The sequence below is a fragment of the Apteryx mantelli genome, chromosome 35 (genome assembly GCF_036417845.1).
Source record: "Apteryx mantelli isolate bAptMan1 chromosome 35, bAptMan1.hap1, whole genome shotgun sequence".
Lineage (NCBI taxonomy): Eukaryota > Metazoa > Chordata > Aves > Apterygiformes > Apterygidae > Apteryx > Apteryx mantelli.
This window is the reverse complement of record NC_090012.1, coordinates 433,471-459,532: the sequence shown is the minus strand read 5'-3', so window position 1 is coordinate 459,532 and position 26,062 is coordinate 433,471. Positions and strand designations below refer to the sequence as shown.

Below are 26,062 nucleotides of genomic sequence, written 5' to 3'. Positions count from 1 at the left end.
GCAGCAAGGGGGCTGCAGATAAGTTTTAAGGGGGTTTTGGGAATCCCCACGGGGGTCGATGGAGAGTTTGGCACGAACTCCGCTCTCCTGGGCAAGAGAGGAAAAAAAAGCCAAAAAAAAGCTCTGGCTGGAAAGGATTTTAGGATTGGTATCTGGCTTCCGTCCATATTCTAGGACACGGCTGGGCAATGCGGACGTCCGAGCTCGACTGGCTTCTCCAGTTGGGCAAAGGAGGACTGTTAATTAAGGCGACGAGCGTAGGTGGCACCTCCGCTGCCCCCTCTCCGCGTTACTCACCCAGCAGCATGAGCGGGCGCCCGGAGAGGCTGGCGTTCTCCAGGTGCAGGACGACGAGGCTGCTGCTGATGCGCAGGGCGCGAGCCACGAAGGGCGCCGAGTGGTCCAGCAAGGGGGTGTTGCGGGCGTCCAGGTACTGCAGGCAGTTCGTCTGGAGGGGAAGACGCGAGGGACGTCAGCGCGCGGCCCCCAAACGCGCCCCGCTCGCCCCCTGCGACGATCCCAGCGGCACGTTATATCTGATCCTATGCAGGGGCCGGCAGAGAAGCCCCTCGGACACGAGCAGCCCTCGACTTGCTTGGCCTAAAGAGGCCAGCGCAGCTCCGCGGGAGCCGGCATTTCACGGCGACCGCCGCTCCGTACCCGAAAAAAGCGGGGAGACCCAAAAGACGAGGCCCGGGGGCACCTTCGGGCATTCGCCTCCTTTTCCTTTAAAGCTGCCTTTCCCCCCGCCGCCGCTCGCCGTTATTGGGGCGCGAAGTGAAGGGTTTGAGGCTGAAGTTACCAAACGTGCTCGTGTGACGGCGCAGCGTCCCCCGAGTCCCCCCGCCGCGGCAGGGCCGGCGCCTGCCCCGCACGCGGGGGACCGAGGACTCGCCGGTCCCGGCAGCCTCCCTGCGCCTCGCAGATAGGAGCTGCCAAGACGATTTCCGCCCTGCAGAAACGGCATTTCGGTCGCCCCATGGGCTCCGGGGGGGGAGAGATTAAGAGCCAGAAGGGAGCGTGCCGATAACCCGGCCCGCCGCCTTCTGCACACCCCCCAGGACAGCCCCAAATCGGCTCCGTGCTCCAGCTAGATAGTTTGAGACAAACATCTTATCTGGGCTCGAACACTCCCAGGGAATCGCCCGACGCTCTTAAATCGCCCCATCGGCCTCTCGCCGAAAACATACGGCCTTTTCGCTTCCAGTCTGTGCAGCTGCACGGTCAAAACTCGGACCGGGAATTGTGTTTTCCCATAAGCGTTTTCGCACCGCTCTCCTGCGGCTCGCTCCTCGCTCTGGAAAGTCCCATTTCCAACCCCTAATTCTGCACGTGAACCTTCCCCAAACCGCTGTCACGTTTTTTGTCGTCCTCCTCAGACCGCAGCGCTGGGGTGGACAGATTTCAAGTGATCACGGCCAAGCCAAGCGCTTGGCCTCTTCCAAACAAAACCCTACCTCCGCCCTTACGTATCCAAGGGCTAAATTGCCTTAAGCTACCAGATTTTCCACCTGGGAACCTGCGTCCAGCCAGATTCGAGGACGCCGGTCCCTTGGTTGGGATTCAGCACAGAGGTAAAGACTTGTAGGTGTCGGCATCTACGTTAGAGAAGCTGAATCATTCCCCAGGCTCTGCCGACTGCAGGCACCGGATCCGCATGGGGAAAAAGCCGGCAACGCAGCTCTGACACCTACATGCAGACAGCTGAAGCGTCGGCTTGGAGCCAAATCCCAGCTGGAGCGACAGCACCGGCTCCAGATGTACCGGGTGACACCTTTACATCCCGGCTGGGGCAGAAATAACTTGCTAGGGCAGGGAGACGGATGGTCCCGGTTCCCTGTGCCGGCAACAACCTCCTTCGTGCTCTTTCCTTCTATATAGACAGTTTTTCCGCTTGGCCGCAAGCGGCTGAGCAATCAAAACCATCCCCGGTGGCCAAGCGCGGTCGACTTCCGTGGCCTTTATCAGCAGATTTGCGTGTGATCGGGAGGCGATAGAAATGCCCTAGAACAGGAGCTCAAAGCCCCCCGAGAGCTCGATAGGGCCCAGTTCTCCTCGGGTTACTCCGAGCTGAGGGTCTAGGCCGGTTCCACGCACACCGTTTATTCCTGCTCAAGAGCCACGTCAGGTCGACAGGCCTCGGCTTGAGGAATTTGCCTTTCCTGCCTCTTTTCCATGCTGCAAACACGAGCTCTCTTGCAAGCCTGGATTCTCCCTCTCCTTCCAAGAAGTTAAGAGCCTGCTGCAGGCCGGAGGGTTTCTCAGCCACCTCTTTTGACATGCGCAAGCACAAGTGACAGTTTTGCTGGTTTATGGCACCTGGGATGCGTTGTAACAACGCGTGGCAACACTCAGCTTTTCCTCCAAAACGTGGTGCGCACCGCGGTCCTTTCCTACTACCGACAACCACCCCACGCCGCGCGGGGTCGGCCCGAGCTCCTTCGTACCGCGCTTACGCTGCTCCTCAGCCTCAAGTCCCGCTGGCCACAGCTTTCGCCTGGTGCCTTCGTTTCCACTATAAACATTATTCCGAGCCTAAACTTAAACGGATGCCGCTGCGTCGATCATGCGCAGCTGGGCTTTTGCAAACCCACCGCCACGGATCGGGAACAGTTTGTTCAAGCAAAGCGAGATGTGTCAGGCTCCTGACCACAGGTCTGTCCCTCCCCGTGCTTGCACCTAGACCTTACTTGCTCCAGTTCCCATGTTACGGGCTCCATCGCTCGGGCGCAGCAAAATCGCCCGAGTCCCGTGTAACCAGGACGGGCTCTGATCACAAGCTTTCCCCCCTGGAATTGCACAACGCCCCAGCGCCGCAGCACAATTGGAAGTGTCGACGGCGCAAATTAGTAGGTAGGGGTGTAATTGGGGACCGAGGGTGGTTTTGCACCACACCCTCCGCGCGCGCGGTGCGGCCCTGCCCCAGCGCTTCCCAGCTCCGGCAGCGGGGCGCGAGCCAGCGGCCAGCTGCCTCCCCTCCGTTCGGCTTGCGGAGCGAAGGCTGAACAATAGGATTAATTGCACTTGCGAAGCCAGACGCCTACACCAGTCATCCCATTGCAAACACAGATAACGAGTATCAGAATCATGAGATTGCTCCTGCAAACACGTATCTAGTAATAATCCACCTTTTTTGTTGTTGTTGGCTGAGATTTGCATTTCAAGTTTCTTCCTCTGGTATGCGTCAGGAGTTCACCGAAACGCTCGCGCCGATATCTTAATTTTGTCGGGTGGAACCACGCTGCAGGTTTAACGCGGGAGCTGCGGAAGGACGTAGCAGCACTATTTCTGTAAACGCACTGCTTCCCCCCCACCTAACATTTTCATAAACCAAAACAAGCAAAGAGAACAAACGTCAAAAATAATTCACGGCTGCGTAGCGCTCTGGAGCTGTTCTCCAAGTACGAGGCATTAAGTAATATCCGAAGTGTCGTGGCAGGTGGGAAGTGCGATTTTTCCTGCATCACGGTATGGCACCGGGACACGTTCTCCTGTGCAACGCCTCGACACCCGGCTAGCTGCAAACTGCTGTACCGCTGCTCTGCAAAGGCTTTATTCACGTTATATTCACGTTATATTCCCAGCTCCTACTTTACCTGGTATCCGATCTTCACAATATCCGAAAAGGACACTTAGAAAAATTTCCCAGAGCACCCCGTACCCTCGCTTAAGCAGACGTTAGCTGCAAAGCGAGTTGCTCTGGCCGAGCGTCGTTTCGTCAGAATCAGCCGGTTCCACGTCTCTGACCAACGTGCTGAATTTTGAGGGCTGATGGTTTGCGGTCCGGACGCAGGCCAGAGGTTCAGGAAGCCTGTGGCGAAGCCCTCGTGGGGACCCAGCTAACCTCACGCGCAGCCCAGCGCTTCCTGCCTCTTACCCTTTATTAGCCAGCTCTTTCCAAATCGCTGCGTTTCTGGACGGGAGCTACAAAGACGAACACGCAATCGCAGCTACGATCTCTGAAACAGGAGCGAAGGCAAATAGGTGTGTTTCAAGTGACTTTTCGCACAGCCTGTGTGTTTCTGTTGGACAGATGCCACAGCCACGTATTAGGCCTTCCGGCTGCCACCGGAAGAGCACCGCTTGGTAAAACACTTCATACGGCACGCACATTTAGGATGCATTATTTACGGGAAACAAGAAAATAAGTTTCCATCACGTGCTTGAAGCTCAAGAACCATCAACCTTCACCTCTGGGTGTTTACTCCAGCCTGGGAAGACTTATCCGAGACCGTTGCCCCTTTGCTCGCCGCCGCGGCAGAGTGCAGGCAGCTTCCAGAGTGTCGGCAGCGAGACGCCTGCAAAGCAGCAGCCCCAACCGCCGAGGCATCGCGGAGCCGCGAGCGCTCCGCCAACGCCAGCCGGTGCGCACAGGCCCCTCTCCGCGAGCACAGCTTCGCGTCTCGCTTCACCACGGCGCCCGCGGCGCGGACCGTCCGTTCAGCCGGCTTGATGCTGGCGGGGCTGGAAGCGCTGGAAATGCGATCCAGCCCTCCCGAACCTCAAAGTACAACTGCAGCCACGAGAGCAGCTTGCTTCTGCTCTCCGTTTTTGAACACCCCCCTGCTGCAAGTCAAAGCTACCTGCAGGAGCACATCCACAACGCAGAGGGAGTTGACACTATTCCCACCTCGTCCCAAGCTCCCCCGCGACCACGGGAGCAACCGCAGAGGTTTGGACGTGCCGCAAGCCTCCAGGAGCCAGCACCAACCTTTCTCATCATGTGCGCGGCCGCCTGCCAGCCTCGGGTGCCGATGTGTTTGTTAAACGAGATGTTGAGGTGCGTTGCCGACTCGTAGTACTCGATCATGTCAAACAAGGCCGAGGCACCCTGGAAAAGGGAGAGAAACGCAAAAGGCGTCACAAGCTGCGTGAACACGGGGAAGCGGCACAACTGTACGGAGACAAGCATGAAGGTAACAGGTTGTTCGTGGACAGACCGAGCTTTTTTCAGGTGAAACACTGGGTTATAACACTGCTTTCTGGTGCCTCTTTGGAAAGGCGACGCTCATTCCTCCAAAGCACTAGGAACCCGTCCCACCTGCAGCCCCACCGAGGCCGCGGGATTATTCCAGCTGGCTACATCCGATCAGACCGACACCGTATTCCCAGACGGTTCATTCTCATTCTTCTCCCTTCCTCTTTGCTTCTTCAAACCCCGGACGAGCCGGTGAGAAGCCCAAAACGCAAATACTCCTTGGCCACAGTGGGAGCGTGCACGAGCTGCTGATGCAGCTGCAGCACAGCCGGTGCCCAGGCCCCACGCGGACCGCGACTGCGACGGGAACGGACGGAGCAGAGAGGCGCAGCGAGGGGTTACGTCGCGCTTTATACGAGCCAGAATTACCCAAATCGCTTCCGAGAAGGGAAAGCATCTGCTGTGCCCAAGGTACCGAAGTGGGGAGGGAAGTGCTGTTTCTCTGCAGGATGCAAACAATTCGGGCACGAACCGTCCCACCCATCAGGCTCCTCCGGCAGCACCTCAGGTACCTGCTTGGGGATCGAGTCGTTAAGCTCTTGCAGACGAGCTCCGTGATCCCTTCAAGGCAGCCTGGGCAGTACGAATGATCCCTTCAACCTCAAGTGCAAATGAACTTGCATCTCAGGTGACAAGTTCATGTGCCCTGAAGCCTGAAGTTCGCTTGTACAGTCGCGTTTGGCATCGTCTCCCACGCGCCGGCTCCCAAAACCCCAAGGAGGTCCCTCAGCCACAGCACAGCTGCCTCCTTACAGGGACACCTGGAGGTAAAACACATTCTACCTACAGAAAAACCACTGCATTTTAAACCAGACTTGGCTGTTTTGCTGCAGGAGATGGATTTGATCACAGCAGACAAGATCGCAGCTGCTTGGTCGTGTTTTACATTGGCCTTTTCTAGGGACTCTCTCTGCAGATTTGCTGCCCACAGACAGTCCGGAAGGACACGGGAAAAGGCCCCTGCCAATGTTCCAGCTGTCATCGGGCACAGGCTCATCCCCCCTGCCAAAGATTTGGGGGCGAGACGGGGAGAGGGCAGAGGCTGTGCTTGGAGAGCGTCTCTCTACGAGCCGGTGGCACACGCAGAGCTTGGAAGGCTGCACAGATACCACCATCTCCTGGTCACGACAAGGAGGGATTAGTCCTGGTCCCAGTCCTCCAAAGAGGACTTAAAGGCAGGGAGGGAGATGCTGCGTGTTGCAGATCACAATTCCTGAGCGGGGCTGGAGGAGAATCTGAAGAACATCGCCACGAAGGAAGCGGAGCAGCCGCTCGGCACCGACCGGAGGCAGAGCGCAGCAGGACGCCGCTGTAACGGGGAGCCCGAGCGCGCGCCACTGCCCGGTGAATCACCGGCGGCTGCCGATTCCGCGCGGGTTTGGCTTTAGGCCTTCGCGCCGCCTGCGTTTTACTCATCCCTTGTTTAGCACTGAAAGCAGCACGCTCCGCAGGGCAGGAGCCTGACCTCAAACCCGCCCGTCAAGCGTCACGCCTGCCCGCCATGCCAAATTATCCGTCGGCTCCGAACGGGAAAGCGGCACAGCAGTGCCACGTATCACCCCGCGTGGGGAACTGCGGCTGCAGAGGCGCCGCGCCGAGACGGGAAACGCAGTTCGGGCTGGAACCGCGAACGTGCCAAAGGGGCCAGCGCGGAGACTCGCATCTAGAGGACTGGCAAAAGTTTTAAAGCCGGAACGAGTCTTTTAAAAGACTCTTAGAAGTTTCTGGTTTGGATTACACCCCGAAAGACAGACAATCCACCAGCAGTTCTCATCAAGCAGCAATATCCTGCTGACACTGTTTAATCCATTCTCACCTGCGACACTGTCTGGAGTCCAAGCAATTCAAAAAGGTGCAAAAGAAATCAGGGGAGGAGTTTGCGAATGCAGGAGAAGATCTTTTTTTTAAATGCAGGTGCTTTTTCTCCTGGGTGCAGGGAGATTTATAACGTGTAGATATTAAAGCCAAACAGAAATTCAACTCCCAACCTTCACAGCACCAGGAGGGATAGCAAACCCGGCCAGAGCAGGTTATAGCCCCAGAGACTCCCAGCTGCTTGAATAAATGCTTCCAAGGACACGGGAAAATGGTTTTCCTAAAATACTCGAGCTGAACGGAGGCCAGCTTATTCGCTCTAAGTTTGTCCATGGCCAGGGTCAAAACAAGAACGTTCCCTGCAGGGTTTTGGAGCGCTGCGTCTACCCGTTTCAGGTGTCAGACGCAGCCTCGCGGACGCTCTGCCGAGAAATCGCCCGAGACTCCAACCCCGCTCAAAATCAAGATTTACCTTCAGGCTTGAGAGCAAAAAAGCTCAGCAGAGAAGCGCCCATGTAACGTCTACGCATTTTACAACAGAAGCTGAACAATTTGCTTAATTACATTGCGAGCATCTGACGATAGGATTAGCCAAACGTATCTCGGCCAGAGCGAAGAGCCACAAAACGCTGCAAAGCCTTAGGGAAAAACATGCAGAGAGACCTGGAGGATCGGAAAAAACCAGCACAAAATGCAAACAAAAGAACAGGTCTTCAGGGAACAACGAGACTTTCTACTGTAAATTAGGTGCTCAGCAGTAGGAAACTATGAGGGGGGAAAAACGTGGGTACGCTAGTCTGGCACAGAGTGACTAAGTCACCGGCGTGACGCACCCGGGGAAAGAAGCCTGCTGATGCGAGATGAATCAGAGGTTTTTTGGTACGGAGACGAGAGCATTACTGTTATTGTACAAGGATCTGGTAAGGTCTGGACTATAAAACCTACCTCCCACACCGTATTTCAGGTTGAAGTCGTCTTTTCTCGAGCAGAATTATTAGGACTGCGAGGGGAACGGAAAAGCTTATTCTGCAAGGCGAAACTTAAAAAGGGGCCGACCTGCTTAGTCTAACAAAAAGAAAGCTGAGATGGCAAACAGCACGGGGAGCGAAGGGCAAAAAGGAGAAAAGTAAGAGGCAGGCCACAGCGCGGTGCTGCAGCAGCACTCACAGGTTCATTTATTTAGCTGCAAAGTCCCGTTTTCCCCCCACACACACCTTGATCAGAGCAGTAATATTTTGCATATCCGCCCAACCAGAGGGGTAGGTTAAGCAAGACAAATTTTAAAAATGAGAAAGTGCTTGTGTCCCAACCTGATTATTAGCAAGGCTTCTAATGATACCTTTTCTTTTGATAAGCCCTGAAGTCAGCACATGTCCCAGAGTTGCAAAATAAGAAGCGTTAACCCTTCTAAGGGCCATCTGAGGCTAAATTTTACCCCAGTAGCAACTAAAAATGTTGATGCTACTTTAGATATCCCGCAGACCGTCTTGCTTTAAACTCTTCTCTTCCGGTTAAGTTAGAGCAAGGTCTCCGATCTCTTTACCTCCCCCCCCCAAAGCATTCGGCACAGCCCCTCCTGGGCTGCAGCGTGGTCAAGTGGCTCAGGGAGCTCAACAAAACCCCTCCTGTGCTCGCAGCCCACCGAGGTCTGTTCCCCAAACGCCCAAGTCACACGGGATCCCAGCTGGCTGCGTCAGCACAGCCCCGGGATGAGCCGGGGACAAGAACAAACTCGAATCATCAAAGGATCAGACAAGGAGCCACAGCCGAAAGTCACATTTTTTCCCCCGTTACCCTCTTCTTATCAGATGTGGCCGACAGCCCTGAACCGCTCCTGAATTGCGGAGCCTTTCCGAAGCGGCTAGACCTTGTCCTCCGAGCAAGCAAGACCAGGACAAGACCCGAGATCTGAGGCCAGGTTCAGGATGGCAACAGACAACATGGATGTAAAGCGCGAGAGCAGCAGGAAAGAAAAGATACAGGCAGAAGCGAGGACCAAAAGAAATGGGATGTGCTAGGGCAACGGGAGAGCAACTTTGGATCAAGCGTTGGCAGAGGGAAACACGGACAGCAAGGAAACGCTACTAAGGAAAGTTGTAGCGACCCTGCCCCAGTCTCCCACCTTCAATTTAGCATTAGGGGGAAAAAAGGCCGAGTTTGGGAAGTCATATGTGAGCGACCGTCACAAAAAGGAAAGAACTAAAAGGGGTGGAAATGGCCAGGCCAAGTCAGAGGGCAGCTGAGCACCCGGGCTGCAGCTCTGGCTTTGTGCCTTGCACGACTCCAGCCTCGGGGCGAGCGCGGATACTGTGACAGCAGGGACAGGCAGGGAAAAAGCGGGGGAGACCCCCCAGCAGGGCACAGCGAGGCAGCGCTCGGGATTTACGGCTTCCTTTCTTTGTTATTCAATAAACACCGTTAAGGAAACGGGGCAGCCCTGAAAGAACCCAACCCTCCACCCCGCGCAGTCATGGGACTGCGGCGAGCCTGCACCGAAATACTCTACAAAGCTGGTTCAGATAATTTCCTCTTTCCCTCACCTGTCGGGACCTGAATTTGGGGCCCCGGGCGCCGCCAACACACCCAGGCAGCGGCAGGAATGCAGAACACGCGCCGCTGCAGGACTGGATGTGCAGAGCAGAGCCTGAACGTCCGTCCTCGGCTCGGAAAAGCCACTCGGTGAAGCGGCCTGATGTTTCCTCCGACAAGGCTGAGAGCCACCCGTGACTCCCTCGGCTTTCAAAACAGATTTAAAAATACATATTTAAAACGCCTCTGAGCTTCACGGCCATCTGGGCTTCAGCGATAGCATTCAACCTATTCATTTTTGGAACAGCAAACACTGTGCCAACAGCCCTAAATAAAACCATGTACGCGGAGGGGAAGGGTAACAGCAACATGGCAGAGGTCAAATTCACCCTGTAGCTTGTCCGGGATGTCAACATAGCTTCAGAATTGACCACAAAACCCCTAAGATTTCGGATCATTGTGAAAGAGGAAGCAAGAAGCTGGGATAAGTTACATCACTTACGTCTTCATCCAAGTTCGTTTGCTCCAAATCGACGATCTTGAACTGGACCCGTTTGAAAATCTCTTCCAGTGCCTCACAGGCCTTGTAATCCAGCTTCTCCCCTGGGGAGGGGGAAAAAAAGGACAATAATATGAATTTGCATGCTTAGGATGGACTATACACACATAACATGCACCGTACATATCAATACGCATCTGCGAGCTACAAAGCCCCAAGCAGCAGGACAGAGGACACCGTGAGCGATGTGAAAAGGTGACTTTCTCCCCTGTTTGGAGGCTGCTACTCCTTTTCCTTCCACGTAAGCTGTTATAATTCACACAACCTGGCCTCGAATTATACACGCCAACCGAGTTCTTGCAGGGGGGGACATCGGGGGTGAAAGACGGCTGCTACCAACAGCCCACCTTTAGAGCGCTATAAGCTTAAGGGAAATTTAGACCCGATATTTGACATCCACGTTGATATTTGTATTTTAAATTAAACCTCCGCACACACACTGTGAATATACACGGTGCTTTGCTGCTTCCGAGGAATTAAATTATTCATGTTTCGCTTTCGAGAAGTGCTGGTAAAAGCCGCCTCGAGAACAGTTTTCAAGACTTACGGCTTTCCCATCTCTTCATTATTTACTTATTTGTTTGCTTCTTTTCTAGGACCCATCTGCACCAGCCCTGCAAAGGGACCCAGCTGAGGAGCACATTTCCGGAGATCGGAGCAGACGCTGGTGAGATCTCGGGCAAGAGAAGAGCTCATGGTCATGGTATGACTTAAGGGGCTGCAACTCCTCCCCAACCCGCTGCACGAGCTGCTTTCTGGCCCGATGAAGGGCATTTTCTAACACGCATCGACACTGGTATTTTTTAGACACCACATCAATTGCCATCAAGTCTTCTACATAGCGGTGAGCAGAAACCATTAATTTGGGCGATGGGGAGGGAAAAAATCGGAGACGGAGGCTCTGCCTTTCTTCCTAACACCTGCCCAGCAGATTCAGGCCCCCTTATCACTTCGTTATCCGAAGAACCAGGAATCGCGTTCACTGAACAAGGGAAAGCTACAGTCTCTGTTGGCTCCCTCTGATGTCTCGAGGCAGGGGCAGGCCACGTTTGACACCCGTTGCTTCAATCCCAAGCAAAAAAAACAAGGAATGCAGCAAGAAACCCTCCTTATAGCAGGTCTCAGGCGCTTAAAATACATCCAGAGCTTCACTTCTCTTGTAGTAACTAGAGACATTTCAAGGTGCATCAGTGACGTGGGTCTGGCGCAGATGATGGATCAGAAGTGGTGGCAGGCTGGATCAGAAACAGTCACACAAAGCAAATATTTTGGATGACGCGTGTTGCCGGATCACAACGTGCTCAGAGCAAAAAAAAGAAAAGCGAAAGTTAAAGATCATCTTAAGATTTCCTAAATAAACAGACACTCTAGAAAATCCAACTTGTCATCACTTGACTGGTGACAGGCGTTTTCCTGGAGGACTCTGAGCTCTTCAGTGCTTCAGCTCTCCACCAGCTTAAAATATTTCTCTGGCTACGCACATTTCCCCTTTGGCTAAAGGCTTGGCCTGGACCGTTCCTGCGAGGTGGATCGAGTTCACGGAGGCTTTCGGAAAGGTGGTTCTGATAAAGACATAAGGCAACCGCAGTTGGGCTCCTAAATCATTCAGAGGTTTCTGAGAAAAGTCCCCTTTTACTCCCTGCTCAGAAGCAGAAGACGTTACTTCTGCCTGGAGAGCAAGCAGCTTTGGCATTTATGGAAAGGAAGAAGGAATCCCGTCTGGCAAAATTTAGTTCAAACGGTCACATCAGGACCCGTAAAATATGTTTTTTTGTGTGTGCTTGGGCAAGCTCATTGCTTATTTGTGTTATTCCAGCAGCACGTCGACACCCCTCCGGAATGAATCAGCTCAGGACACAACCAGCCAAGCTCGGGTCATAAGTCAGTAAAAGAAGTGAATTATTTCCTCGGGTTCGTAACAGCAGCTTACGAGCTGCTCACCCACCGCGCTCGTTTTCCTGGCTCTGGAGAAAGGAGTCCAGCACCGCCATCAAGCTTGGCCGCTGTAACGAGCACGCGTGAAGCGTTTTTTCCCTAACGGTGAAAAAGCAACCACACCGCACAAGCGCTGCTTATTAAACACCTAAAACCACAGCCCCGCGGGAGGCCGGTTCTGGTTGTAAGGTGCCAAGAACGTGGTTAGAAACACCGCGACCGCCGCGTGCAAAGCGGCGCCGGCTCACTCCGACGGCTCAACTTCTGTCTTCTCGTTTGCCCCAGAGAACCCGACGCCGCATCGGGTATCAACCATCTTTCCAGCACAAACGCTCTTGCGGGCTCTCGGAAGCAACTACGCACTCGCATCTCATCCAGCTCCTATTGCCAGGGGGGGTCGCAGCACCTAAAGCACTCGAGAGCCACTTGGACCAAGTTTCCGGCAATTTTCGCAGCGGAGATTTAACAAACTGCCTCCTCCCGCCGTTGCCCCGAGCTCCGTGGGCGGCTGCTGCCCCCGGGGCAAAGCCGTCAGAAGACATGGGAGAGGTTCAAATTAGCATTTACCACAAAATTGTTGACCGCTGAGTGCTTCTGGAAAACTAAGCCGCTACGGCAGCGGAAGGCTTAGGCGTGTCGCCCATTCCCGGAGAGCGGTGCTTTGCTGCAGTTCCCAGAGGGTCAGAGAGGCGAATGGGGAAACAACAGGCAGTTTGGTAAATTCGAGGAGCGTGAGGAACCCAGGAGTTCGACAGGGGTAAATGCAAACCAGGAAAACCAGGGAAGGGACCTCAGCGGACAATGCCAGGATGCCCAAGAGCATGGGGAACACCCCCAAATATCCCTGGATGAACTAGGAGTGAGGTTTCACCCGAAGCGCTTGGGGCAATATTGACCACCCCCGTCTCCCTGATAACTTGAAAGATGGGCAAGGAGGACGGCCACGGGGCAGGAAAGCTCTCCAAACACAACTGAGGAGAACAAGCTGTTTACTAAGGAGACCTACGGAAGGCAAGAGGAGAAAGGCAGTGGCCTACAATAAGAATACAAAAGGTTCCTCTCGCGGAGACCTTTTAGGGAAACCAAGGCGACCTTTTTACTTTTGTTCCTTGGGGCTAAGGGAGAAGCGACACAAAAGCAATCATTCACGAAGTAGGAAAATGTTTACGGTAAGAAGAATTACTTGGAACATCTTTCCAAGGGCAGCAGCAAGTTTTCCATCACTTGGGGAGCTTAAAAACGTCAATCAGAAAGTCTTGTGAAAAATCCGTTCTGACTCACCCCTAACCCACACCCTCTCCAAGCTGTTCTGGGATATAGCAGCACGCGGCAGGTCTAAGGACAGCACTTGGGGACGGCGGGGGGGGACAATTTGCTGTATCGCTAGTCAGTGTTTCAGGTCCTCAGGGGGCTGGTGGAACTGCTGAAGTCGTTCTGCTGCTAATTCAGTGCTCCTGAACCAGGATGTTAATATTCCTCATACAGAAACATCTCTGGTACTTACTCTTCTGCTTTCGTTGGGATTAAGCATCTCTTCTGCTCTAGCCTGCAAGTGCCCCAACTGGGACCACGACTCCAACTGATTTAAGAGCTGCACAAATGGAGTAAAATACAGATATTGCCCAAGATGCCAAACAGAAACAAATTCACCTGGGTGATGAGAAAGGCGCTTACCTTTCAGATCCAAGCAATCTATCCTGGGAGCCAGATCCTTGAATTCCTGTTAAAAGAAAAAGCAGCATTTCATATTCAGAAGGAGGGGGGAGGAAGGGGGGATTAATGAGCTAGAATGAGGTACCACGACAAATCCTCCCCAAACTAAGACAGGACATAGCAGCTCTCAGGCCGAGGTTTGCTAGAAAAGGGCGAGTTTTGCAACGCTTCTCCAAGCCAGGCTCTGCAGCACTTTGCAGCCTGTGAAGAGCAGATAATCAGGCTGGGCGGGTGCGAGTCCAGAGGACAGCTGGTAACTCTCCTTCGGGAACGTAGTCTGGAAGTCCTGCCAGAAAGGTTCTCCTCCCTCCCTTTGCTGTCTGCCAGACGAAGGTGAGGGTCTGTGTCAGCACCCCGAGGCAGCAGAGCCGCCTGGTGAAGGAAAAAGCTAAGTCTGACAGAAGCCGATTCGGGTTCCCGTTCTATTAAAAGCATATTAGAAGTCAAAGTCCTTTTGTTTAGACTGTCCGAGTCCCTTGGGATGAACCTGGCCAAAGCAGTCACACAGTCACGCCTTTCGCAGGCCACATCTAGGCCGAGAAAAGAGCTAACCTTTTAAAAACACGATCCAACACGTTCTAAAAGCCGAGACTTTAAATAAGGCTTTTATTCATTCTCCGTGAACAGGGAAAAACCACAGCGTTAGTTGTGGTCTCTCTTTGCATGCTTCACCTCCACCAATGGCATGTGCAGAATTCCATTAAAAAAAAGTATCAGAAGTATAAACTGCTTTGAAAACAAGTCCTTTTGGTCTCATTCTCTGGCTTAAAAATGCTGCTGCACTGGGGAGGGGGAGCTGGAAGGGAAGTTAAAAACAGAGCCCGTGTCTAGCACCCACTGATGCTGGCAGTGCTATAATTATCATTGCAGAAAAGCAAGACAGCAAGGGGAGACGCAGACGCAGCCTCAGTGGCTATCGAGAGACTGGAAACCCGTACAATCACAGGAAAAAAAAAAAACAGGGCCCGGTATCGTGTTAAACTACGCATAATATTTCACTAATAAATTCCTTAGATATTGGTGTTCTGCGGCAATATTTTGTCCGTTAAGAAACCTGCTCAAGCCATTAAAACAGCACTTGTTTCTACTTAACTGACATGCAAACGACTAAAATTATACCGCGAGGCATGATAAAGGCTCGCGTTTTAATAAAATAAGCGACTTTGTGCGTTCAGTTCTAGGCTGCCCAAGCCGACTTTGCCAGTACTGTCTCGGAGCTCAAACGGCAAAGCGGGTTAGCTCTTTCCGTGCGGGGAAAGCGAGAGCCCTACCTGGATCTGCTTCAGCAGCTTGGGGATCTGCTTGCAGTTCAGCTTCTGGCAGGCTTGCTTGTAGGCGGTCATGATTTCATCAACAGTCACATTCTGAGCTGCAAACGTAAGGGGTAAAGGTTCACATCACGGCTGCATTCGCAAGAGTCAACATATTCAAGCTCCTCTTTAAAATACCGCGACTTGCAAGGGTTTAGGCTGAGCGGAAGGGTTCGATAACGAACCCGGCGCCTTCCCGCTGCCAGGATCCAGACGGCCGAGGCACGAAGCGAGGCCACCTGCGTTCCACGTGTCCGTCCTCCCCCAAGTTCACTGCGGCACGGGGACGGCAAGGGTTAACAGCGCTCAAACACAACCCAAGGGAGATTTTTTTTTTTTGAAGCAAACCCCAGGGTCGGTTCAAACACGTTGACGAGAACAAGCCGCGTCTTGTTCGGCCTCCCGCGGAAACGGGGCGGGAGGAGCCCACCCAGCGCCCGTCGCCTCCCCGACACGCGTCTTCGGACAAGAGCTTCTCTAAGCAGGAGGAAACCTTTCATGAAACCTCCTGCGACGACAAACCCAAAACACTCCTCAGCGATAGTGATCAACTGGTGGAGCAGCTTGCTGTCGATCAAACGCAGTATTCTCATTCTTAGTTTCACTCACTTTGGTTTTCACTTGACATCTTTTACTTCCTTTAAAGCCCTTCCTTTAGACAAGGGCTCCAGGAGCGGGAGCAAGCAAGATCATATATATATGATCTCGTTAAAAAGCTGCCTAACACCGACTTCTGCCTCCTTCTAAAATCTCCCACCTTCCACAGCTTTAGCAAACGCTACCAGCTCTCAGGACAGCTCTTCAAATAATTTAAGATATCGGCTAAGAGCTACCAGACTCGCTGTCCTCAGGAGGATTTAAACATGCTCTTAAGACTTCCCTCCTGATTTTGAAGCCGTGGGAGGAGAATTTTATTGCTGTCATAATATTAGTGCTGTCGAGCTTTGTTCCAAACACAAACTGGCGTTTACTCACCCCTTCTGCCTTTCCTGAATCACAGTTAATGTCACCGTTCCAGATACGGATGAGGCCGGTACGAATCGCTAGAGTTGGGCATTATCATTAAAAGCAGGAGGTAACGGCCACCGCCACGTACGGTTTTATTTCGATTCGAGTATCGGTCCAAACGCAGCTAGACACAAAAGGAAAGCCATCCCCGCGTCAGGCCATTTTGAAACGGAGAAACGGGAATATCGACATGTTTGGGGAGTTACAGCATAACCCAGCACCGTGGGGCGAATCTGCCTGTTCGACAAGCGCAAAGTTGATCCGCAGGTTGCGTTTTGCTGCAAGTCAACCAGCTTTGCTTTCCGAAAACCAAAATAGCGGAAGTGGAAGCCCACGTCAGGATCCTTATTTCAATAAACATTTCCCACTCGCCGATCTGAAACCGGTTTTATCGCGGGCCACGATCATGAGGTCCCAACCTGCCCTTCAACAGACGGAGTAACCTGCGGATTTTAGCTCTGCGGGTGCTCGGAGGGACATCTCAGAGGCAACAACCCAAACTCCACTTCTCTAAGGAGCAGAACACGCAGCGAAATCCCTCCGTAACCCCGAGGATTACGACATCCATAAAGCTCGATAAAAACGGCACTAATGACACCGTACCAGCTGCAAAATAAATAAATAAATAGTTTCGACACTCTCCCTGTTGGCAACCACCCCCGTCAGTCACCGACTTGGCTGCAGCTCCACTGCATGGCCAAGGAGGTGCATTTTTACTAGAGCCACGGGTGAAACCGAAAGACGAAGCCTCCAGGGCAGAACGGCGCAGAAAGCCCCCGAAACGCACGGCAGGGAGCAGCAGGCCCTGCCCGCGCCATCCCGCTGCACCGCGCGACGTGCCCTCTTGGCGGGTTTCTTAGCCCCCTTTGCAAATACAGGAGGCTCCTCCGGAGAAGCCCTAACGCCGTTATTTTCCTGGGCCGCCACGGCTAGGTTTGCAGGGAAAAGCTCATCGCCTGCTCGAGGAAAGCGGCAAAGATAAAAACACATCCCGAGAGAGCGCTTAACTGCGCAAGACCGCAAGAATTGCTTTTCACGCCCCAAAAAGCTTGGCTGTTTTTTCCAGCTACAGTGGCCGGGCGAATAAGCAAATTACTCCCTGCAGAAAAGGTCATTTAATGGGCAGAGAAGAATTATGGACGCGCTGGACTGAGCGGGTAACTCAATACTCTGTCCAGCGCAAAGCCCGAGTATTTCACACGCCTTCGCAAACCTCCGGGATTAAACGGCGGCCGCACGTTTGGCCGCGGAGCCAGGCAACGCTGCTGTAACGCAGGAAACATTTGTTTCTTAAAAAAAAACACCACGAGGATGCGCCAGGTTTCCGAGCGAGGCCGTCACAGCGCCGTTTCTCCTGCCTAGCTCAAAGCGAAGGTAGGAACCCGCTCCGGATTACCGCTTCTGAAGAGGATAAATAATCGCGTTAGTGACGGAATTAGCGGTAAACATCAAAATTTCCGGTCCCATCTGCTGCCTGCGTTTTAAAGCTTTCCTCAAAAAGAAAAAAAAAACCCAAAAACAAAATAAAAAAAACAGGTTTCGAGATCCTCTCCGACTGCCTTCACCACCCTGAACCCATCGTGGATGTTGTTAAATCCGCTCCCGCCTCCTGGGCGAGCACGGCCGATCCGCAGAGCTCGTGCTGCTCCCCGGCACTGCAGAACACCCGAATTTTACCCCAGGAGAAGTGAAGGCACCGGAGGGGGCACGCCGGAAAAAAAAACAGGGAAAGAGCCGCGACTTATTGCGTAACATTCACGCCCAAAAGAGCCGCCGTCCAGCGCGTGCTGCCTTGATCCACCGTCGAGGAGCCTCTGCCGGCCCAACCGGCCGGGAGCGACCCAAAATCCCCGCTTTTTGCGCAACACAAGCCGTTTTGTGTATCTTAGCAGCCCAAAATCACCGCAGCATCTCCGCTTGGGCGTTCGGCATGAGGTTGCATATTCGGCCCTTTTACTGGGACCATTCGGGCTCCTACAAGCCGTTTATAATCCCTCTGTGCATCCGGAGCACGCGGGCAGCACTGGATCATCGGGCGCGACTGCTGCTGCAAACAGCCGGGATTTCATCCCGTTTTCGCTCTCGTTAAGCCTTTAAGGAGACGGCACTGCTCAGGGCCGTCGTTCAGTGTTTTCCCGCGAGGCCGAGAGCCCGCTCCGAGGCCAAGGCATTCTTCTGAAACTCACCCGCACGCCAGGAAACCACCGCAAGGAAAACATTTTTAGTTTTGCCTGAACAATGAGCTATTTGGATCAGCGCTGAGACCCTCGAAGGGATTTTGCAAGTTAGATGTCAGGTTTTTGGGAGTTTTTTTTTGTTTTTTTTGTTTTTAAAGCCGATCTTTGCAATGTGCGACTCCCGTCTCCACCAGTTTCTCTTCTCCCCCTTTCCACGCAAAAAGCAAGCGCAGCCGAACCCGTGTGCTTGCAGCAGCGAAGCCCCGAGGTCAATATTGACAAGGACGTTTCCTGTTCGAGCCCGGCCCCGCGACTCGGCGGCAAATATTTGCTGCGTCTGTAACGGCCGCGTTCAAAACTTTGAAAATTTCTGGGGAAAAACCTCCTGGCAGAGCCGAGCGGCCCGGGAACGGCGCTTTTCCCGCGGTGAACAGGCGGCTCGGACGAGCGAAGCACGTCTAACCCATCGCTCGAGGTGGCAGCGCAGTCAGCCGCCTTCTCCTCCTGCTCCCGATGCAGGAGCGGCTTCAAATAGCTGCTTTGGGAAAGAAATAGACTGGAGAACACTCTGGTTCGGAGTCAATATGGACACGGGGCACGAGGCAGCGTGACCGATCTCGTGAGCGGCTCGGATGCATCCGGGAGCAAAACCGCACAGGAAGGAGCACGCGCTCCCGCGGCAGCGGTCCGAGAAGGAAATGCCTTCGGCTACGGGGGTGGGAGCGGGCGCCTAAACGCAGCTCGTCGCAGGCTAGCGCCAAGCCATCTTACCGTGGTTTTTACGGGAACTGATATAGAAAAGGAGCAGTTGCTTCCCGAATTATCGCAGCTGACTTACGCTGAAGGGTTTCGCGTCCATCCGAGGACGTTTCCGCTCAGTTACCAGCTGGCGAGGAAACTTCTCCGTTAAAGCAAAACAAAGATCCGACTCCATTATGTTACTGCAATTTAGTAAAACTGCAACAAAGCTCCAGATTTAGTGTCATTGTGGCACCTCTGAAGATTAACGCTAAAACCACAATGGAAATAACCGGGGTTTCCTGAAGGCCTCTCTGATGTGCTTGAAAACGCAGGCACAAAAGGTATAAAATAATTTTAATTAAGTCACTTGACTGCTGTCTTAAAGGCACTAAGCATTCGGAAAGAAAACCCGCTCTTCCCACAGGTGAAAGGGGCTGTTTTGGTTAATAAAGGCTGTTTTAGAGAGATACGGTTTTGCTCGCTCGCAGGCAGCGACGGGAGCTGCTAAATAAACCCCGCGCTGTTCCCAAAAGTGCTCGGGAGGATCGTCACTGCCCTGGACACGCAGGGAAATAATGTCCAAGAAATCTCACGAAATAAACTCGCTAATTAGGAGGGGGACGGGGCACACGCCGAAAGCCGCTTTCGGACCGCACGCCCGTCCCCGGCGCAGCATTCGCAGTACCCAAAACCTGCCACGGTCAGGAGCCTTGGAGCTCAAGAGGTGCTCGGGAGTGCCGCTCCGCTCGCAGCTGCCTCCGGATTAGCGGGAGTGTTTAGAGCAGACGTGCTGGACCAGCGACAACAGGCAGCCGGGGCTTCTGGAGCTGCTATTTTTAGTTGGCCGCCGGCGCTCCGTGAAAACAGATGAACCCTTTCATACGGAGCAAAGCCCGGAGCGCCGTGTGCCTTCGCAACCTGCCAGCGCTTAAGGGAGAAAATGGAGAGTTCGGACTTTGAGCAGCCGATCGGCTGCGGAAGGAGCAGTCCCAGGCGCCGGCAGAACTCGGTGCTTTGCACGAAAGCAGGATTTATCATTCCTGCAACGAGCACTTTGACGCTGCTCGAGTCCCGAAACCCCCCTGCAGTTTTAGGAGTCTGCAGAAGATCCCAAAACAGAGTTAACTCCCCTATTAACGAAGCTCTTCATCGTCGCTCAGCAGATGAAGATCGAAAGAGCGATAACGAGGGTCCTTCCCAGCCTCCTGCATAACTCGGTACACGTCATCCTATAATTTTCTACTAATTTTTACCGACAGCTTCTGGCAGAGCTCCGGCCTCTTTTAGAGCAGCATCCGAGTCGGGAAGCAACGCGGAGGGCGCCGCCCTTCTCAAAGAGTTGCACCAACGGTCAAGACGCCGTCACCTAAAAACGTAAACCGCACCTCTAGCTTTACCTGCCGCCGTTGCCGGCTTGTCCTAGCTTCTCTTGGAAAAGCACGGCTGCGTTTTCCCTCACTCCAGGCAGTTCTTGCAGAGTTGCAGAGATGTCCAGGATGGGCCGGACAGAGTTTACTGGTCTCTTTTTTCCCTAAGTCGAGCGCATCATACAGGTCCAGGCTACCTCGCGGCAAGCAGTCCACAGCAAAAAGACCAAATACATCACATAAAACCTTGTTTAGGTTGCAAACGTTTTGTTTATCAAAACGAAGCGCTCGGTTCGGAAGCCGATGCACGCCGTGTGTCACGTCTCGCTCGTCGCCGTGCTTTAAAAATTGCGTTTAGGAACCATTTCGCAGAGCGCCGGGGCTGGGGGGGTGTCAAAGTTTTGAAACCTCTGCTGCTGCAGCTCCCCGCGCTGCGAGGAGCCTTTGAACCGCGAGCTCGCCTCCTGCAGCGCAGGATAAGCCTCCTTCAGGGCCAGCAAAGCCTGTTTGCCCAAGAAAGCAGATAACTACTGGGCCAGAAAGTAAATAAGAGGGTTTGCCCGGACTGCTCCTCTCCAGGGGAGGAAATCTCCTGCTCACGTAGCTGCTGTGGACGCGCGCTCAATCACAGACGGCACTGGCATTCAGCGTCCCGGTTTTGCTTCAAAAAAGACCACAAAAATCGGAGGACGTTCATGGTTTTCCCCACTGCAAGCCGGTGGTTTACGACTACCCCGAAAAGTCACGCTTCACTCCGTCACGAGGGATTTACGAGCTGTCAAAGGCGGCAGCAAAGGGAATACGTCACATGGCTTAATCGGCCGATTACCACGAAAAATCACGCTCAGAGGCGGAAGAGCGCTCGCTCCTCGGCTCCGAAAGGCTCGTGGCCGCACAGGGGAAGGGACCGTCCTGCCGCCGAATCGAATACCGGCGGGTTTGAGGCGACGAAACCAGAAAGCGCTCCGCGAGCGGGCTCAGCGCCCAGCCCCAAACCTTGCAGCAGAGGGAGAAAGTTCAGCTAAACAACCAGGGATTAAACAGAGGCAAAAAACGCCTCTTCCTGCTTAAAAAAAAAGAGCCAAATCTCTTGCCTCATGCTATTCTCCCGCCTGCCAAAACCACCGCTTACGTTTCGCCTTTAACTCTGAGCTTTTCAGAGCGGAGCATCGTGTTGCTCAGCGCTCCACGCTCTGGGTCTCCGCCGGAAACTCCCGACGGTCCCACAGTTCAAGCAGCGACAAAGCTAGATCCTCCGCGGAGGATCCTCCAATCTCCCAGGATTTAACTTTCTTAAAAGGCAGTTAATCCCCCCGCTGATCCCTGAGCGTCCTGCTGGGCTTCTGGCAGCACCAGGCTGATCCGGAGGCCCGGCTGTCTGCAAGGAAGCTAAGGCAGAGCACCGAAGAGGGGCTGACCATCAAATCCGCTCCCGGGCTGGCATTAACTGTTAAAGAAAGGCATTTCTGTAACCTTTAGCGGTCTTGTCCGCAGTAAGCTTTGCTTCGGCTGCTCCTCGAGCTACGTTTGGCAGCAATAACCTCAGGAGCGCCCGGCTACTGCAGGCAGCAAAGCCCTTCTCGCACAAACCCGGCCGCCTCGAAACAACCCGCGGCCAAGAGCGGGTTACAAGGGGACGGAGGAGCGCGACAGCCGCCAAAGCAAACAGGCGGTTACTTATTAACGCGCTGCTCTCGCTCCTTCGAGCCCCGACGCCGCGCAAGATAAACAGCGCTTTAGGAGAGACTCGGGCCGCCCCAACGCGTCGCCTCCTCTCCCTTCGCTTGGGTCCATCTGCTTCGGACGCGCAGCCCAGGGGGCAGAAAAGAAGGAAGAGCTGCCGGGGAGGCGAGGGGGAGCAAACCCCCGCGGCAGGGACCGCAACTCCCACGTGCCGCCGCGCTGCTCGAGAACTAAGATACAAAATTAGACGGTGCAAGGAAAGAGCGGGATTCCTGCCAGGGATATTAACGCGATCTTTCTATTCAAACAATTTAGCTGTAGCCCAGGGTTCACCGAGTGAGATGTCTAAACTGAATCTTTCTCTCCCAAGCTCCTGCACAGCGCCGGACACCAAGCTGCTGGGAGAAAGCTGCTTTAATCTGGAACGCTGCCTCCAACACGGAAACCATCCTGCCGCCGCTTATTCCGCGCGATTTCCCCTCTGAAGCAAGGCTTAAGCATGAAGTCAACGTCCTCCCACGCAAGCAGAACAGGAACTGGCCCAGAGGAAGAAAGCAACCTTCTTCCCTAGGGAAATTAAAAAATATATATATATCACCAAAGGAGTTTGCTGGCAACTAAATGGGACCTTCCCTCAAAGCAGCACCAGTGCCAGCAAGGGCCAACGCCCAATGCAGCCGGAGAAAAACAGATATAAAAGCACCGATGACAAACCCAGAGTCACTACTGACTTCTGGACTCGCTCGTCCTTCAGCAAAGGGCGCCGAACCCCGCGTTTTGGGGGAAATGCCACTTACCAGCTGCAACAAGTCTTTTCCATCTGACCGCACGAGACGGAAGCGTGACTCAACGCTCCCCCAGGATCGGCGTGCCACATTCCTTCCCGGCAGGCAGCTGGCCTGACTGTGTCGAGCGGGTTAGATGAGCCCCCGCTACCTGCAACGGTCGCTCTCGTACTCCGTCTCGGGCGCAGAATTTATAGGGCTTTGGCATTACTGCAATGCAGACAGCTAAACGGTGTTAAACCATTTCCTACCCAAACCCAGTAAATAACAAAGGCTAAAACCTTGAGGTTGGGAAGCCAAACATTTGAGATGCCAGAAATGAGACTTGACAGACACGACGCCTCTGAATTTTACATTTTCCACGCTCTCTGCTCCCCAACACTATCTCCTCCTTGGCCCCGGCCAGCCGTACTCCAGGCAATCACATAAAGATGTTTTTTGCCTTCTGTTTTCTACCAGCCAAATCTTCCTAGATGGCAAAAGACAAGTTCTCAACACCAGGGAAAGCCTCTGGTTTCTCTTCCCATTCTCTTCCCAAGCGTGGAGGTGCTAGAGCTTTCTAACAAAGCAGTTCATGAAATTTCAGGAGCCGGGAAAAGAAATAAACAGGTATTTTCCCCTCGTGTTGCGCTCTGGCTTGAGGCCAGCCAGGAAACCACACCTTGAGCAGAAATCGGCTCGAGGAGGGGTGGTTCCCACCACCTCCAGCCCTCGCCCGCGCACAGGAATGCCGCAGGAGAGCCCTCGTGCCAGCGAGAACATCCGAAAGGCTTCGAGATGGATCCGATCAAGGAACTCATCCACTGACGACTCAGCTTTGACTGGCTGATCTTCCATTTTATAAGCCAGCCCTGGCAGAGAGCAAGCACGCATCTGTCCCGGAGAGGCATGGAAAAGCTACGTTACAAAATTACACATCGTTGCCTGCCTCTGAAGTCCTATTTCTGGCATCTCGCGGGCTTGACTTGCTCTTTTATCTCGTTCAGGGAGGAAACGGCGCAGCCCGGTCAGCGTGTAGCTGCACGAATGTCAGCGGCGGCAGCAGTGCAGCGAAGGAGCTAAGGCAGCACGCCCGGGTCGAGGACGGCTCCTTTCCGAGGCGCTCCAGCTGCATCGAGACGGTCCCACTCCTCAAGCGCTGCAAGAAAACTGAGGATAAACCCTTATTAACAAGGCACCAGGCAGCTTGAAGCAAAGGCGACACGCTTGCATCGCGCCGATTCTAGGGGAAAGCGTGGCAAACCGAAGGAGACCGAGGGCAGCAGCTTCCAGCCCCAGAAACCTCCTGTCTCCAGGTATCAAAATGCCTTGGGACAACATGGATTTATTCAAGACGGAGTTTGTAGGTAAACTGCTCTGCTTCTAGCCCAACAAGCACAACGGGAAAAGTTAAAAACAAAAAAACAGGCGAGGTTTTTTTTTTAGACGTACGAGCCCTCCTTCGGGTCCGGTCTCCCATTTTAAACGCGTGCCTGGAGGCGGGGGACACGCCGGAGAGCGAAGCACGCTTCTGCCGCGGCGAGAGCAATCTCTTCAGCGGGAAGCCGGGAAAGCGGAGAGGAAGGTCAGAGAAGCAGCAGCTCCGCTGCAATTTAACCTGACACCGATCCTAGGCAAGTCAGTGGAAAGGCTGATACCGCAGTCTATCAATAAAGAATTAAAGGAAGGAATAATTAATGCGAATCAAGGAGGTTTTGCAGCAAGCGGGTTTCATGAACTGAACCTGATCGGGTTCTTCAGAAAGTCCGCTATCAACTAGTTCAGGTAACTCTGGTGGCTTAGCACGCTTTAAAAATACAACATTCTGCTTAAAGATACAATCCTCCCAGGAAAAAAAAGAAAAGAGAAGCATTAAAAAAACCAATGCCCTGTGAATAAATAAAAAGAAACGCGATGCTATAAAGCTAACGATTTCCTGTTAATTTATAAGCAAAGGTATTTCTGCAAGAGTCCAGGGATTCGTTTGTGGCCCAAGGCTATTAAGTAGCTGTTGCTTTTTAAAAAGCAGAAGTCCGTCTTGTCTGGCACCGTTCAGACTAGTCAGGAACCGGGAGCAACCAAAACACGCCCAACACATTGCAGTTTTTAGCTATTTTTAGCGAGGGCGTCAGAGGTGCACAGACCTGGAGGGAGAAGCCGGCGCTGGCATTTGGGAATGCGATGCTGGCGAAGGCCCTGCGAATACAGCCGATTCCAGCATCCGCACCTCCGCGAGGATAGCGGGGAAAAGCTCCCGGAGGAGGCTCAAAGAAATTCCCTTAACGAGACTCAAAACTCGTCTCCCGCGCTGCAGACAGGCATCTTCCAGGGCGAAGGTTTTCAGTAGGCGAGGAAACGATTTATTTATGCTCCTCTGAAAAAGCTTGCAACGCTTTGGGGAACAATCACAGCGGAAACGAAAGCCGGATCCATCCTTCCAAAAAGGTGCGCTTGCACGTAAACAGAAGCAAGGAGTTTTGGAACAGAAACGGAGTCCTGTGCTTTGCGCTCCACGAGCGATCGAGGTAGGCCGCCAAAACAGGCTTTTCTGGTACTAGGATTTAAACGAGGACTGGAATCCAAGCAGCCAGAAGGATGTTTAACAAGCACAGAGACATCTGCTTTAGCAATTTCAGCCTATGAATAATGAATAACGTGTAAATAAAGCTCCAAATAAAAAGTTATCATTATCCACACGCGTGATGGAAAATTAAAAGTGGCTTAATGGTGGGGGGGGGGGGGGGGGAAGCAAATCCGTTCCTAAACTCTGCTGGAGTCAAACGAGATGCAAACGTTAGTTGTAGCTGTGCCTGCTCTTGTACGGAGGATATTAATCCTGGCTTGAACCGCACCGACTTCCACGAGCATCAGCATCGCTCCGAAACCCCAAATCGGCTAAGAACAGAAACGTAACAGTCAGCGCCGAAGCGGCATATCGGATATCCCTCTAATTATAGAGGAGAAATCTATTTTTAGGATGTCGCCACTTCAGTCGAGCGATCGAGAAACCCAAGTCTGCGAAGCGGAGCCTTGAACCCGATGTGGCGCCGGGGCATTTCGCTCCCCAAAGTCCTTCTTTAAATAGTGCCTATCTCCATAGCATCCCGCAAACAGCAGCAAGCTCGGGCTCGATAACGCCCTCCAGCATGGGAAAACAGGGAAGAGGAACCGAAACGCACGGAGACCAGAGTCAAAATGCGAGTAAACCACCGCTAATATCAAGTATTTCAGAGCCCTGATATGCACTTGAAGTGCAAAATCCTCGGGAAACCTCAGCAAAACACTTTAACGGGAGAAGCTCGAAGACTGGCCACAGCTTTAGACCCTTCATACTTGAGGCCCTTGAGGGCTGAAGTTTCAAATTAAACAGCTTTGAACAAAGAGTGTTTTAACATCCGACAAAAAAGGGGAATCCAGTTTTAAGACCAATGGCTCCCAATTGACATTTCTTGCACCGGGCCGCCGTAATTTAGGAAACGGCCA

The 26,062-nt window shown here is 53.3% G+C and overlaps 1 protein-coding gene across 3 annotated transcripts in view; it reads right to left on the bottom strand.

Annotated features, from left to right (window-relative positions):
• Positions 1 to 26,062, bottom strand: part of PPP1R37 (protein phosphatase 1 regulatory subunit 37) — a 43,510-nt gene that overhangs the window by 12,085 nt on the left and 5,363 nt on the right. For all 3 annotated transcript variants that reach the window (XM_067314524.1, XM_067314525.1, XM_067314526.1), the window contains exons 2-6: positions 14,801 to 14,898; positions 13,491 to 13,536; positions 9,825 to 9,925; positions 4,712 to 4,831; positions 298 to 448 (exon numbers count right to left, since the gene is read on the bottom strand). In XM_067314524.1, coding sequence (XP_067170625.1) covers positions 298 to 448; positions 4,712 to 4,831; positions 9,825 to 9,925; positions 13,491 to 13,536; positions 14,801 to 14,898 — 516 coding nt within the window. The remainder of the gene's footprint in view (positions 1 to 297; positions 449 to 4,711; positions 4,832 to 9,824; positions 9,926 to 13,490; positions 13,537 to 14,800; positions 14,899 to 26,062) is intronic.